This window comes from Papaver somniferum, chromosome 4 (genome assembly GCF_003573695.1).
Source record: "Papaver somniferum cultivar HN1 chromosome 4, ASM357369v1, whole genome shotgun sequence".
NCBI lineage: Eukaryota > Viridiplantae > Streptophyta > Magnoliopsida > Ranunculales > Papaveraceae > Papaver > Papaver somniferum.
In genome coordinates this window covers 154,842,331-154,857,720 of record NC_039361.1, presented here as the reverse complement: position 1 = coordinate 154,857,720, position 15,390 = coordinate 154,842,331, and the positions used below count along the sequence as shown (strand labels likewise).

The 15,390-nt window shown below is 35.9% G+C and overlaps 1 protein-coding gene across 1 annotated transcript; it reads right to left on the bottom strand.

The window, feature by feature from the left end:
- Window positions 1–906: 906 nt before the first annotated feature.
- LOC113271649 lies at window positions 907–7,490 on the bottom strand. The gene is made up of 15 exons (XM_026521545.1): window positions 7,306–7,490; window positions 6,076–6,140; window positions 5,761–5,844; window positions 5,075–5,153; window positions 4,467–4,537; window positions 4,249–4,350; window positions 3,856–3,945; window positions 3,682–3,756; window positions 3,542–3,574; window positions 3,374–3,451; window positions 2,957–3,016; window positions 2,264–2,323; window positions 1,813–1,893; window positions 1,566–1,625; window positions 907–1,415 (listed from the first exon to the last, which is right to left on the bottom strand). Exons 1-15 carry the CDS (start codon window positions 7,346–7,348, stop codon window positions 1,239–1,241), a joined length of 1,158 nt encoding a protein of 385 aa, XP_026377330.1. The 5' UTR covers window positions 7,349–7,490; the 3' UTR covers window positions 907–1,238.
- Window positions 7,491–15,390: the final 7,900 nt, after the last annotated feature.

Here is a 15,390-nt window from a genome sequence, read left to right as displayed (position 1 = left end):
AAAATATCCAGAACGGTGGTGGTAATGGCTCTGCTGTGAATGATAAACTTCACAAGAAATTCAATAACTTGGAACAAGTCTGGGATTCTATTAAACGAACCAACTCTCAGCGGCGAAAACATTGTTATCACACAATGGATAATGATGTCAAAGTACCAGAAGATGAAGGACTTGGACTCTTTGAATATTCTTCTCCACCATCTCTTCAACAGAACCCTAAACAGTCCGAGGAAGAAGAGGAATGGAATGTGAGAACGAATGATTTGGCAGTATTGGAGATGCTTAGCGAGAGAAAAGACTGTATGAGAAGTGGCAAGTTTAAGGGAAGGTCATTGCATGATGCATTAGAGAGTGCAAGTAAAATGGGCAAGCAAGAAGAAAAAGACGAACATATTCAAAGTGGGTGCTCTTCTTCTGTTTTGATTCAAGAAAGCGGAGTACAAAGACGTTTGTTTTCTTCACGTTCATCCTTGGATTCCGATGATGTTCACAGCGAATGTTCTGAGTATGATTATTGTAATTGTTCAGAGGATGATTATTCTAATTGTTCGGAGGATGATTATTGTAATTGTTCTTCATCGTCGTCTTCTTTGTCATCTGTGGAGAGGAATGTAAAGGTAGACAAGAAGAAAAAGAAGAAAGACCGGGTTGTTGGTGAATGGAACGGCAATGGAGGGAAATGGATGGCTTTCATGGGTTGGGTTGTAGTTCTTCTCATGATATTTGCATTAGGTGTTATCACTTTGAAGAGCTTTGATGGTCGTTCACCATCTATCGAGTACGATGATTTCTACTACCCTACTTGAAGTAGGAACTTCTTTGAGGCTTCAGTTTTTCTTTAGGTTTTTTGTTCTTCCATTTAGTATGCAATTTCACAATGGCTAATTTCAGAACACTTTTGATGAGTGCCTGTTCATTGCTGCTCTTACTTGATATTAATGTTTTTAATTAGAGAAACAGTTTCTCAATATGTAAGTGTTTACTTCACAGTTTGTCTACTGAGAGTACAATCTCTGCTGTGAAGATAATAATCACACATTCAGAATGTGTGATTCTTTATAACACAGTTTTTCCTTCAGCATTTTTGATTCGAATCTACAAAAATTTAGTGCTCTGGGCAACCTTCCATAGTCGAGCGCTATCTCTGCTAAGAACATCTAAGACAAAAGAAACGAAAAATAATCTCAATATGCATCCACTGAAAGAAAGTGGAGTGCCTCATATACAAGACCCTATAATTAGCTTGACGTCCTAGTGCTGAAAGGCCGCCATCCGAACAGGCCACTGATCGTAGATGCACTAGCATTAGATGAAGATGGAGTTGGTGGTTCTGGTGGCAAGGAGAAAGTCCGCTTCGTAGATGCACTAGCATTAGATGAAGGTGGAGTTGGTGGTTGCGGTGGCAAGGAGAGAATCTGCACCAGCAAGATAATATAAGAGAAATAAGAAGTTAGTAAGGATTTGTAACCAACTCAAAGTTTCTTTTTACAAAGGGGTATTTTTCAACAATATAAACACAAATTTATTCTTCTCTATTAATCATTAATATAAAAATGACAACTTACTCTGGGGGTATATGTAACTTGAGGAAGTTCAACAATCCGCGGGGAAATGGATGGTGATCCCTAAAGAGTTTAACATGTCCATAAGTGCACATCATTAGTATAAGAAAACAATAGGGATACTCATTCTAAAAAAGAATATGCGCGAAATTTGACAATATATGATGAAATCATGAAACACAAACCCTACATTTTCAAACAAGAAATTACAGCATAATAACATAGAAAGTTTGAAGAAGTTATTTCATGCCTGAGTAGATGGAGAGGGTGTTTCAATAGATAAAAGTCCCACCGGCATAGAGGTAGCCGGCATAGAGGTAGCATGCAACAGCTGCATAACAAATTAATTAGATGTTGGAAAAAGAAGATGTTATTCTTGGAACCCGATTCCAGCCACTACTATTCTGTGGCAAGAATAAGCCCAGTTAACAGGTTATGATCAACCAAAACTGAACTTTATGTTTGCAATAACACACATGTGCTTGTTCAAATTAAAACAATTGAAACCAAAGAAACAAAGTGCAAATACACTTTTTCTTTTCAATAGAAAATCAACCTATTCCCTGGTCAACCTAAAAATAATTCAGATATGCCCAAATAAAAAACTCCACGAAGGTAGAGCACAGTGGGATTACTTAGAATTTTTTTATCTTTCGGCCAAGGAGCCCAAACTAAAGCACCGTGGACAGAAATAGACTTACTCTTCGGGTATGTGTAGTTTGAGGAAGTTCTAGAGCTGGCTTGGAAGTAGACGGGGATGCCTAGAAAGATCAGACAGTAAGATCAGTAACAATAATAACACAAGGTGAGTGCTACTTCAAGAAGTCCCCAGAGTATGAAGTCATGAATGGTAAGTACAAGTAAGATAACAAGGTCAAAAGGATAATTATTAATTATCAGAAGTTCATTTTGAAATTGTCAGTGTGGTTGTGCACTTGGGCATGGAAGTGACTGAGAAAAACTGTGACTACTTTTCGTCGAAACCAAAAACTGAAAAACGTAATCCCTTAAAACCATCGGTAGCAAACCAAAAACTTCAAACCCCATTCCAGCCACAACTATTCCGTAGAAAGACTACACACCAATAACAAGCCCAATCAACAGGTTATGATCAAGCGAAACTTAAATTTTTGTTTGCAATAACACATGTGCTTGTTCAAATGAAAACAATTGGAAATGAAGAAACAAAGTGCATGTATGTTTTTTCTTTTCTTTTCAACAAGAAGTTAACCTACAACCTAAACACAATTCAGCCATGTCCAAAATAATACATAAAAAAGCTGAATATGCTCAAAAGAACTCCACAAAGGTAGACCCCAGTGGGATCACCTGGAATTTTGTGATCCTTCGGCAAGCAGCACAAACTAAAGCTCTGTGGACAGAAATAGACTTACTGTTGGGGTAGGTGTAGTTTGAGGAAGTTCTAGAGCTGGCCTGGAAGTAGACTGGGATCCCTACAAAGATCACACAGCCAACCAATGACAATAAGATTAGTAACAATAATAACACAAGGAGAGTATGCTTCCCCGTATGAACTCATGAAAAATAAGTACAAATAAGATAAGTTATTACAATTACAAGGTAAAGGGCTAATTATCAGAAGTTCGTTTCGGAAAGGTCAGTGTGGTCGTGCACTTCAGAATGAAGGTGATCCATAAAATTAGTTATGAAAGCAAAATCTTAAAAAAGCAATCCCCTGAAGTTGTTTATGTTGAGGATGCCAAGTTAGGTTTTAGCTTTTTCAACTATACAAGTAAAAGACGGCATCCATAAAAAAAAGGCACAAACATTTGAAGAAGTTAGATCCATACCTGAATAAATGGTTGAACCTTTGCCTCATTATCGACGACGTAATTACATAAGTAGTGAATCCCTCCATAATCCATCTCCTGAAGCATCAAAGCATAAGAGCATCAAAACATAATTACACATTCTATACACTTCTATGATCTTTTCTTAAAATAAAAATAAAACCATACCTGCTTCACTTCAAAACTTTCAACTTTGGATCCCTGAAACACGATAAGAATGAAACAATTTTTTCTTAAATCAAACTACAAACACTTACTAAAAATACAGGGAGAGAGTCATGTTCGAAGAAGCTGGCAAGAAAAGCTACCAGATTTAAGGCTGCATCACGAACTACTTGGAGCTTCTTGGAAAAATTATTTGTATCTCCAGTAATGGTCCCGAACTATAATTAATCACACAACTTATGTAAGTCTCCTCTGCAAATAACATTACCAAAGAGAAGTATCATACCTATTGAGACACAATGCTAAACTTAAGCTACCTCTTTTTTTGTTGCAGATAGGTTTGTCATAGAGTCATCTAATTTTGCATCAGCATCATTGATTTTTGCGGATAATTTATTTTCTGTAACCTGCAATCAAAACCAGTCCAATGACGACGAAAAGCACAAAATCATGTTCCCTTAGTTTCATATTTCATAAAGCTAATCAACATAAATGTACCATGAAAAGGTGGTACATTTTTAAACTAGAATATAACTGCTTGCCATGTAAGACACCATAAACTACTAGAGAGTGTCCCTCAACACTTTATGTGAGAAATCAACAAGAAGGTCAATATCGGCATTGAAAAATGTTCGAGGTGTAAGATCAAGTCTTAGTTTCATGAGAACTTCAATCTAAATCAGACAATGTTTTAATAAACCTAAACTTACCTTGACAGCTGTAAAAAGATGATCAAGTGGTTTGGCTACAGATGTGCGAGAATCATTTAAATCGCGTGTTGTGGCGTACATCAATGAAGAAAACTTCCATCCCTGAAAACACATAAATTAGAGTTGACTAAGGATGTATGTGGTTCATTATGCAGTTAGCCAGTAACTCAAAGGTTCGAAACCATCACTCAAATTAGTATCCAGTTAAATGGACTTACCTTCCACCATATGATACCATATCCTAAAACAATGACAATAACAAGTGGGGGCCCGTAGGTGCTTAAACCACCTGCATGATGAACCCTGGTTAATTTTTTTTTTTAAATACCAGCACCTTAACAAAGAGATGGTATTATAGAACTTCCAAAATATATAACTGAGAAGCGCATGCTGACTCTGTGAGTCTGAGTCTATTTATTAAATTGGGACTTAACATAGGGATACGCAAAAAGTGGAAACCGTTCTACGAGGGTCTCTTTACGCGGATAACTTCCTGACTTTGAAAATGCATACTCACATAGCACCTCTCATCAAAGAGAGGTGATTCTAATATATAAAACACGCCAGATTTACCTAAATTCACCCAATTAAACAAAGAACTTTGAAAATCCATATCATAAAACCATATAAACATAGAAGATCTCTAGCAAAGTGAAATCACGGTAGCTCCGTGTATAAGGTAAACAAGAGGTGCTACAATAGTTCATAGTCACATTAGATACCGCAAGAGTATAAGGAAAACCAGCACAACTGAATAACAACAACAATAGCACTTATAGTATCTCTCTCATTATAGTAGATATAATTCTAAGAATTCTATTCTGACCTGATCTACCCTCTGTCATTATAATTGTTGGGCTATTATCATATGCCAACAGTTGCAGCTCTTGACGCAGATTGTTGACCTGCAAAATAACCATATGGTCTGTCATCAAGTCGAAAAGATAAATTTTCTTAATGATGCACACACAACATGTGCGAATGAGCCTTATGAACTTTGAATTAGATGCATAAAAAAAGCAACTGTTAACAATAGTTTGCAGGATATTTCCTAGTCCATATTGACTTTCAAATGAAATACTAAACAGCATAACTAGATTCACAAGAAGCCTTAATAAACCTTAGTATTCATGGAGTGCTTTTGGTATCGGTGCATAGGCAGCATATACTGGAGGTATTCCTATTGTAACTAGCAACAGAAATGGAGCAACTATCCCCTCCTTTAGCAGGAGGACTACATTAAAGAAGTGACTAGGGATATTTCAGTGACTGGTAGACGTAGAGAGTTTATGACCATCATAGCGACTTACAATAGTTCCAATATTTTGGGTGGCCGTACTACGTGACACTAAAAAATGTACGTCAATATCAACTTGTGACATTTCATAAGAAACCTAACTTCCAAAATTCGAGCATAATACAAGAAAATACCGTGAAAATTAAAAAAGTTGCCGTAATATAAAGAAACAACTAAATCTAAATGACACAACATAGCATATGCAACATCCTAACCTGAGCTAGCAGCGCTTCATTTTGTGGTTTTGATCTAGATGACGAAGAAGTATCATCCGTTCTCTTAATTTGCTTCACAAAAATCTGAAATATAAGGAAACACGTTAAGGAACACACATTGGTTAATATACACCATAAAGATAGGACCAAAAGTAATTACAACTAATAGAAAAAATTTAACACAATTTAGATAAGAGTAAAAAAAATAACCAGTCAAAGCAATAACGTTTAGTCAGAACGTTTATCTAAACCATGATTTCAGTATGATTTGTGTATCAGCAACTACCCTGGATAGAAATGCCAGTGTAACAATACCTTGAAAGCTCCAGATAAGAAATCACGTGTGTGTCCTTCCTGAGTTAAGACAGACCCAACTACACCTGATAGATAAATACAATAAGAAATCCAGTTAAGGGAAGACAAATACTGCACCAGACATGCTTAGCTAAATTTTAATTCCCATCCAAGCAATAGTCAATATAATAACCAACTGAACCCAGGCCATCTATGCCGTAATCTTCAAAATTGTTGGAACAGAAGAAACAAAAGAACAAAACTATCTTATAGGAAATCTGGTTTACAAGTGAGACTGATGAAAGAACAAGGCAATTGTAACTTCCCGAGAAAACCCACAGCCCATGTAATGACCATTAACAGACTAAGAAACCCGAGGGTCGCGAGCAACGTAATGACCATCAACATACTAAGAAAACCCAAGGCCAATGTAACTTACGACAAACACGTACTACTAGTAAAACTGCAATCCGTCTGCTGCTATCTGTCCATGCATTACAACATGATTTACTAGTAAGTAGTAATGCATCTCTAACTTCACCAGTGTGGTCCATGTGGAGTGTCAAGCAATGTCAATTTCCATATGCAACCATGGACAAAACAAACCTAATGAGGCTTCAACTGCATGTCCGTGCATTACAAGTTTACAGCGGAACTTACACCTAGCACTTACTTATGTACATCTCTAACCAATCATGACAATATGCTAGAGAACAACCCGCGGAAAAAACAAAACCTAATAAATTCTCATCCATGCTTCCTAGTTTCAGCATTCATTCACAGCATAATTCCTCAACAACCACACATATTTTCAACCTAAGCTATTTGGTGTCCAATTACCCCTTCCCCATGGCCTATGCCCCATGCTATCTCCCAGGCCAGTTTCTCCCTTCACATTGATGCTACAAGGGGTATTCACAGAGTCTCCCAAGCTTGTTTTCCCTTCCTTTTCCCCATCTATTATTTACTCCTACAAAGCGAAAATTCTTCCCCCTCCTAAGCCAAGTTTAAAAAACCACCAAAATTCTAGGTTTTGCATTTTGTTTTCATAAGCAGTATGGATGTTCAAAATAAACAGAAATACAGAAAACAATCATCTCTATCAGTTACTACTACTTAACTAACCAAATACAGAAAAAAATAAACAGAAATCACAGGAAAAAACTCACTTTAAGCTCGATCAATTCACTCAATCAATCAATCAGAAAAACAAAAAAAAAAAACCTAACAGGGGATAGTAGTAGTACTGACCTGCTCCGAGGAGGATAGTAAGCTTCGCAAGAGAAATTGCCATGATGATACTCCAAACCCTAATTCATTGATTGATTTGATAAAAATAAATAAATAATTTCCGATTTACAGAAGAAAGAAATTTGTGTTTAGAAAAATTAAATTAAAATTCCTCTTCTCTTGTTTAGTGAGATGAAAAACAAGGATTCGTCTTGTGGCCCGTTTCGGTACCACGTTTTTATGTGACTTACAGTACTCCCTTGAGACTGCGGGACCCACTAGCTTGATTAATGAGACCTTGTTGATTTATTTTTTAATATTAACCGTCTGATTTAGTTTTTAAGAGTCAATGGTAAGTAGATCAGACGGCAAAAATGTTGTTTCTTCAAGTCTACGAAATGAATACAGATTATAAAGATTTTTTGACTTGGGAGGAAATAGGTCTTGGCCCTTGGCTCAAGTCATCCTCTATAGTCTAGCCAGTGACTCTTAGATAAGTTGTTTATGATTATTCTAGGATATGGGGACTCATTCTTATTATCGTGAAAGTGAATAAAACTCGTTACTAAAGTGAAAATGAATAAAACCCATTTCTAAGGCAAATTCTCATGCACATGTCAAACGTCAAATTTTATCATATATATTTGTTAAAGTGCCAAACATACATGCCTATATGTTAATTTTAACATATAGGCATACACGATAGATTTTTCAGCGAGCGATAGAGTGTCCATCGCTATATGGTCATAATATCACTCATTTGTCATTCCAGCGCCAACGCTGGTCACTATGTAGCTCCCTTGAGACTGCGGGACCCGATTAGTGAGACCTTGTTGATTTAGTTTCGATATGAATCGCCTGATTTAGTTTTTAAGAGTCAAAGGTAAGTGGATCAGACGATAAAATTGTTGTTTCTTTGAGTCTACGAAATTAATTAAAGATTTTTTTACTCGGGGGAAATGGGTCTTGGCCCTTGGCTCAAGTCATCCTCTACAGTCTAGCCACTGACTCTTTGATAAGTTGTTTATAATTATTTAGGGTATGGTGACTCATTCTTTATTATTTTTTTTCTAACCAAAGAGCAAACATATATATTACATAAGCATGTTTCTTACATCATGATTTATATAAGGAATTAACGTTTCAGGTGGTTGAACCACCATTCCCTACGTAGATTATGTTTACGAGCTGACTTTGCTATTGCATCTGCAGCCTTATTATAAGATCTAATTACAAACTCAGAAGATCACACATGATTTATTTTATATATATTTATACAATTTCTAAGAAGAGGTAAACATTGTTACTGACATAGATTAGTTTGTTGTTGTAGAAAGGAACTGATACCCAGATTGCCTGCTTCAAAACTAACATTATATCAACCATTTGTTGCTGCTATTTACATAGCCTCTAACATATCCCTGGCTTCAGCTTGTTGGGCATTTATAGTTCTTTTCAGTGATCCCCTTCCCATGACATATGCCCTGTAAAATTTCTAGTTATAATTCCAATACCAGCTAACAAAGATTTAAAATTATATGAAGCATAAATATTTAATTTCAAGAACTGAGTAGGAGCAGGTTCCCAAGGAAAATTTAACATGTAGTTACCCATATGAGAATGACTAAGAACAACCAAGGAGCTATCTATGTGGTGAACCCGCACTAGTCAAATACTTTTAAAAAGGGGATTATAAAGATGTTTAATGGTTTCAATCTCAAAATTACAGAATAAATCAACACTTTGAGAACTAAAAGTATGAAAAATCAGCAAGGTCGACTAATCCGGAAGATAACGACCATCATTAGCCGTCATGTTTATTATAAACAAAAATGCCAACTAAATGAGTTTTTATATATATACAGAGAAATTTATAAATGCTTCATTAGTCGGCAAGGTAATAATTTCTTAACCTGCCGGCTAAATTGTAGTCGTCAAGGTTGTAATTTCAGAAAATGACGACCCGGATTAGTCGGTAGGTTGTGGCCGTTGAAACTTTGCCGACTTTTATTTATACCCAACAAAAAAATGAATATCAGTAGGTGTTATCTACTTTATTCATGCCATAGTGGTCAGTACATTCATTGAAACATAAAATCTAACTACTTTCGTGGTCATCGCGGATGCACTTAGCATGCGCATCAAGCCTTTGAACTCCTAGTCGACCCTAGTGGATGAGATATAGTCTCATGAAGGTTTACATAGAGATTTACCCACAAAATCAACACAAAAACTTCAAAAACTATCGATCTTCATTGGAGGAAACTACGTGCGATTCATTCTCCGGAATTTTGGATACCATGAAATGATAGCTTTCATTAAGTGTGAATGCTTTCTCCTTTTCCCCCAAGTAGCACACTTTTACGACTTTTAGCTTATATGAAATAAACTCTAAAAATACTTACAAATTGTTGAGGGGACAAGCTTAGATTGAAGATCCGTTGTTGGATAGATATAAAATCACATATGCCTTTTTGGATAACTTGGTACCTATCATGAATTTGTTGAAGACTTCTTCTCTTTGGATTCCGATAATCTTGCCTATGTTGGTTGTAAATCTTCGCCCAAAAGGTTTCTGGTTGTACCCTTACAGGGGATATATCTACAACTCAACTTTCGACGTACCATGTTTTGGTTATGGACAAATCTTCACTTGAATCAAATGATGTCATAATTGTACATAGAGGCATGAAAAGGGTTAGAAAGAGTAGATGATGAAATGAGTTTTGTAGGGTATATGAAAAAAGATGTGCGCTATTTTGTAGAGAAAAATAGCATATTTATAGGATAGTGCCCAAATCTAACCATTCGGATAACTAATCAATGCAATTATACTTGCAAAGTTTTGAATTTTAAACTCTTCGTCAAGGTTTACTTTTCCTTACAATACCAATTAGTTATAGTCGTCAGGATAGTTTTTTTGTTCCCCGACGGCTGATAGCATATTTGCACATGGGAAATGGTCATAATCAACAACCCTTAGTCGGCATGGAAGTTATTTAAAAAGATGACGACTACGAATGGTCGTCTAGGTCGTAATATTGTTATCTTGACGACTATTGGCATTTTATCACACATAAATAGCTGAATCCATCTAAATTCAGTCCGCATGGTAGTGGTTTAAAATGATGACGACGAACACATGGTTGTCTGGGTCGTAATGTTCTTAACATGCCAACTATTAGAAACTTTTCACACAGGAAATAGTCACATCCATTAACATTTAGTCGGCACTGTAGTGGTTTAAAAGGATGACGACTAAGATATAGTTGTCTAGGTTGTAATGTTCTTAACATGCCAACCATGGTAAATACACTATTTATGGTGCCAGGGTCGTCGGTCTGCTAAAATAAAGGGTGACGACCTTGGTTTGGTCGTCACTTTATAAGCATCAAAACCCCGATGACTAATGTATTAAGGCATAACATAACATAACATAACTAAGCAAAGCATTCATTCAATAACTCGGAATCAAACATTTATCCAAACAAACAAAAAACATTTGTCCAACCAACCATAAAAAAATATTTGAACATCCATAAAAAAACATTTGTCCAACCATTAACCTTAAAATACTTGTCTAACACATAAAGGAACAAAGTAAAAATTCATTCATGACCACGACCACCAACCCGACTTTGTTTAGCAGCATCGTCTCGTTTGGCTTTTACCTCCACGACTACGAGGCCTCTTTAGTTCAGCATTTGCTCGGCGGAACATTTCGGTGTCATCTTCATTATCAATATTCTTAACATAGTTAATATGCTTAGTTTGCTCTTCAACCGACAGAGGCTCTCCTATATCTCTACCTATCTTGTTTACACTATGAATTTATTTGCTTAATTTTCCCAATCTAAAATCATTTTGTATTTCTTGTTTGTTGGGGGACTGGAAAAATTTAATATGTATAGTACAAAAGCCGTTAATTTGCTCAAAAGTGAAGGCCAACTCGAGGTGGACGGTACATTATGTGTTTCTTGAGCTATACTAATGGTTTTATTCAAGGGCCCAACCATATCCGGAGACGACGACAATACATCGTTGCATTAGTGGCAACAAGTGACATAGTTTCTCAAGCTCAACCAGAACCCGTTGGACGGTTCATATATGGTTTAGCGGAACTTGGCAGTACCCCTTTTCGTATTGGGATGTTTTGGTTACTCGGAAATCACACACTGTATTAAGCCGCTACATACACTAGCCTACTACAAACTAACTTTTGTCTGGACTGTAGTTGAACCCCAATAAATCTCACACTGATCCAAGGTACAATTGCGCTCCTTACATCTCTGATCCTAGCAGGATACTACGCACTTGATTCCCTTAGCTGATCTCACACACAACTAAGAGTTGTTACGACACAAAGTCGAAGACTTTAATAAAAAAATCTGTATCACACAGAAAATTCTACGGTAATAGATAAATCTGTCTCCGACAGAAATACCTACGAGTTTTGTTCCGTCTTTTGATAAATCAAGGTGAACAGGAACCAATTGATAAACCAGATTTATATTCCCGAAGAACAGCTCAGTATTATCAATCACCTCACAATAATCTTAATCGACGCGGCGAAAGAAGATATTGCGGAATCACAAACGATGAGACGAAGATGTTTGTGATTACTTTTATATCTTACCTATTGGAGATATCAATCTCAAGCCAATTGTTACGATTGTACTCAACACGATAGAATCAACAAGATCATATCACACAACTACAAGAAAGTAGTATCGGTCTGGCTTTACAATCCCAATGAAGTCTTCAAGTCGTTAACCTACAGGGTCTCGAAGAAACCTAAGGTTAAAGGAGAATCGACTCTAGATAATACAACTAGTATCACACAGGAGGTGTGGGGATTAGGTTTCCTAGTTGCTAGAGTTCTCCCTTATATAGTCTTTCAAATCAGGGTTTGCAATCAATATTAGCTTAGTAACAAAGCATTCAATATTCACTGTTAGATGAAAATCTGATTAGATTCAAGCTAATATCTTTCGACCGTTATATCGAAAACTTAGCTTGTTACACACAAATGAAATGCACGATTTTAGGTTTGTGTAACCATACCCAAACATGTACATTCGTTGGTTCAACAATAGTTAACCAAATGGTTAACCATATGAGCACTTTCATATCAACCATATTCTTCTTCACCATAACAAGTTCAAATGACTCAAATGAACTAGTTAGAGAGTTGTTCAATTGCTTTGATCTTATAGAAGTATACAAGACACAATTGATGCAAAAACGATTTGATTCACTCCAACAGATTTTCTCGGGACGAGAACCTCCGACAGTTCGCGGACTGGGTTCCGGTTTTCCTGAGCAGCAAAGTACGCATACTTTGGTTCAAGGAATAAGGACTTATACATATATGTGTTACCACACAATGCTTATATCCAACAATGGTTATATATTCTAAACTCTCATTTCAATCATTGAAACATTCTTAGAGGACGTTATATAGTTGTTATTCACAAACTATTTTTCGTCAAAGCCATTTTCAAGTAATTGAAACATAATATGACTTTCGTCACTAGGTAAAGATGAACTTGGCCAAAGCGAAAGCTTACCAACACATATTTCGAGAAATAGATAGGCGAGATAAACTCGGGTCGAAATAGCAAATGTGTATAATCAAAGTCTATACAGTAAAACGACTTTTATCTCAAGATATGAGATATAGTAGATAGACTTTTGGGTGATATATAAGTTCAAGTCTCCACATACCTTTTAGTCGATGAAGTTCTACCAGTTCCTTGAGTAGTTCTTCGTCTTGTATGATTATCGCTATGGAGTTCTTGAGCTCAACTACACTTTCTATCCTAGTCCGAGACTTAGCTATAGTAGACTAGAAATCAAGACTTATAGTTTTGATCACTAACATCGACAAACATGCTTGAGATAGCAATGCATGCGAGTTCGACTGAGCAATGCTCTAACACTATTTATATGCTTCCATTCTAACAGTCTTTACAAAGAGAAAAATATCTGACCTTCCTGCATCAGCCAGAGATCACTTCAATAATTATGACTACTTTTTTTAGAAACCCATAATTAGGGGATATGCATATTAATTGGGGGATACAAATTACTTTTCCCATCCTAACTATCATGTTAAGGGATGTCTTAAAAGTATAAAAAGTCCAAGTTACCATTTTCATATGTTATTAAATTATTATTTTATTGAATCATCAATAATTTATAAAAGTGAATTAGTCAGAAGAATCATCTATCTTACAAAAACAAATGGTTTTTTAACCATCCGATGGCTTTGAATGGGTCTTTTTCAGCAATCGACGACCCCAATTCCTCTGAAATGCAAAAGACAAATCGTGGCTGAAAATGAACCCATGTTTTAAGGTCTCATCCAACGTCCTAGATCAATACTTTCCCATAGTCTCCTCTTCCGTTACAAAACAATTATCAGCCACGATTTGTCTCAATTGTTCACCCTTTTACAATGCCATCATTGGCAACAATCTATACCTTTATTCATAATAAATTTCATATGTTACCTAGAACAATATCCCTTGGAAATATCCCTACATAAACCTCAAGAGAGGTTATTATATTCCCAGGTTTCTCCATTTCTTTCTTCACCATGCTCTCTCAAGACATATCCCTCCAGTTGATGCATTCATCCCAGCAGGTATGGATTATTTTATATTTAGGGTTTTTATTTCTTTCAATCGATTGATGATTATCTTTTGATATAATGTTTATCCAAAAGATTTTTCTTTTCATGAACACGGGGCTTCTTAGGTACCCTTCCCTAGTTTCTCTTTGTCTCTCATCCTCGCATACTAAAATTCTTTTTTGAAGAAACATTTCCGGATCATGATCCATCTTTGTATTTATTTTTAGTAAGATTATACAGACTATTCAAATACTTCTCTATAATCTTAATACTGTTTTGGTCATTGTTGGTTGTTGAATTTTATTTTGTTTCCTTCACACTTTTAATGGTTTTTCCAATCTGACGCCACAATGATATTGAAAACACTGAAAACAAAAGTGCTTTCCCCAATCTGACGACTCGGTCTTCTTTAACGATCGACGACACGCTTTGGAAGTGCTTATCTGTTTTTGTCCATAAATTTGTACTTATATGTATGTGTCGATACCTTAACCAAGCATGTTTTCAGTGTTGTTATAATTCTTTTTGTTTGATAATTCAGAGCTTCAGATAAGAGAGAACTATTTAAGTCTCCTTCTTCATCCAACCCTCAAATTGAATTAGGGTTTATATTTGACTTGCTTGAATTTTTCTGGGTTTTAAATTTTTGTTGATTTGATTTTATTTTTGAAGAATTTCTCTGAAAGTGAGGGAAGTAGAAAATTGTGATAATGAGGCCTATTTTTTGTGCGAGTTTTGAACAGATCTTGAACGTCTCTTCTCTAAGTATGGGAGCCGGGACATGTTGATAGAATTGACATGAAATCTGGTAATTAACAATAAACATCTCTTTTGAATCATCTTCTTTATTTTAGTATCAAATGTTTTTAAGCTCTTAATCTTCTTTGGGTTTACTTCGCTGCCCTCATTGTTTATGAATTTGATATAAAATTTGGATTTTGATGGGGTTTGTGAAAATCACTTTGTTTTTAGTGATGTCAATTAATTCAGTGATGTGAAATCACTTGGTTTTTAATGATAGTATGAATTAATTCAGTACTATCTTAAGTTGAATAATTTTATTTTTTTTATTTTTATTTTTACAGAATTTCTCTGAAGGTGAGGGAAGTAGAAAATTGTGATAATGAGGCCTATTCATACCAAGTTTCACCAAGTAATATGCAATAGATTGCATATACTACATACTTTTTTTAGTCCTCCTAAGTGTCCAACTGAGGGCAACGATATAATGACACTATTGTGTTGCTAATTGATCCCTGTAAATCATTAATTTTAAGTATAATTTGTCATCCTCACTACAGATGTGGATGTATGCTTGCTTTTGTGGGGTTGGTGCCAGTAGGAGTGAAAGCGGTGGTGGCATTTTGGAGGTCAGGGCTTTGGACTGCCTGTACTGGCTTTTTGGTGCGTTAAATGTATTACATAGGCTTTGCTGCCCATGTATAACATCTTTAAGGCATTAGAAATAT

Excerpts from the sequence above, each read along its gene's own strand:
- LOC113271649 (XM_026521545.1), bottom strand. The coding sequence starts at position 7,348 with ATGGCAATTTCTCTTGCGAAGCTTACTATCCTCCTCGGAGCAG. Across the intron at positions 4,351-4,466 it reads ATGGTATCATATGGTGGAAG|GGATGGAAGTTTTCTTCATT; the intron begins GTAAGTCCATTT and ends ATGTGTTTTCAG. Across the intron at positions 3,946-4,248 it reads ATCTTTTTACAGCTGTCAAG|GTTACAGAAAATAAATTATC; the intron begins GTAAGTTTAGGT and ends TTTTGATTGCAG.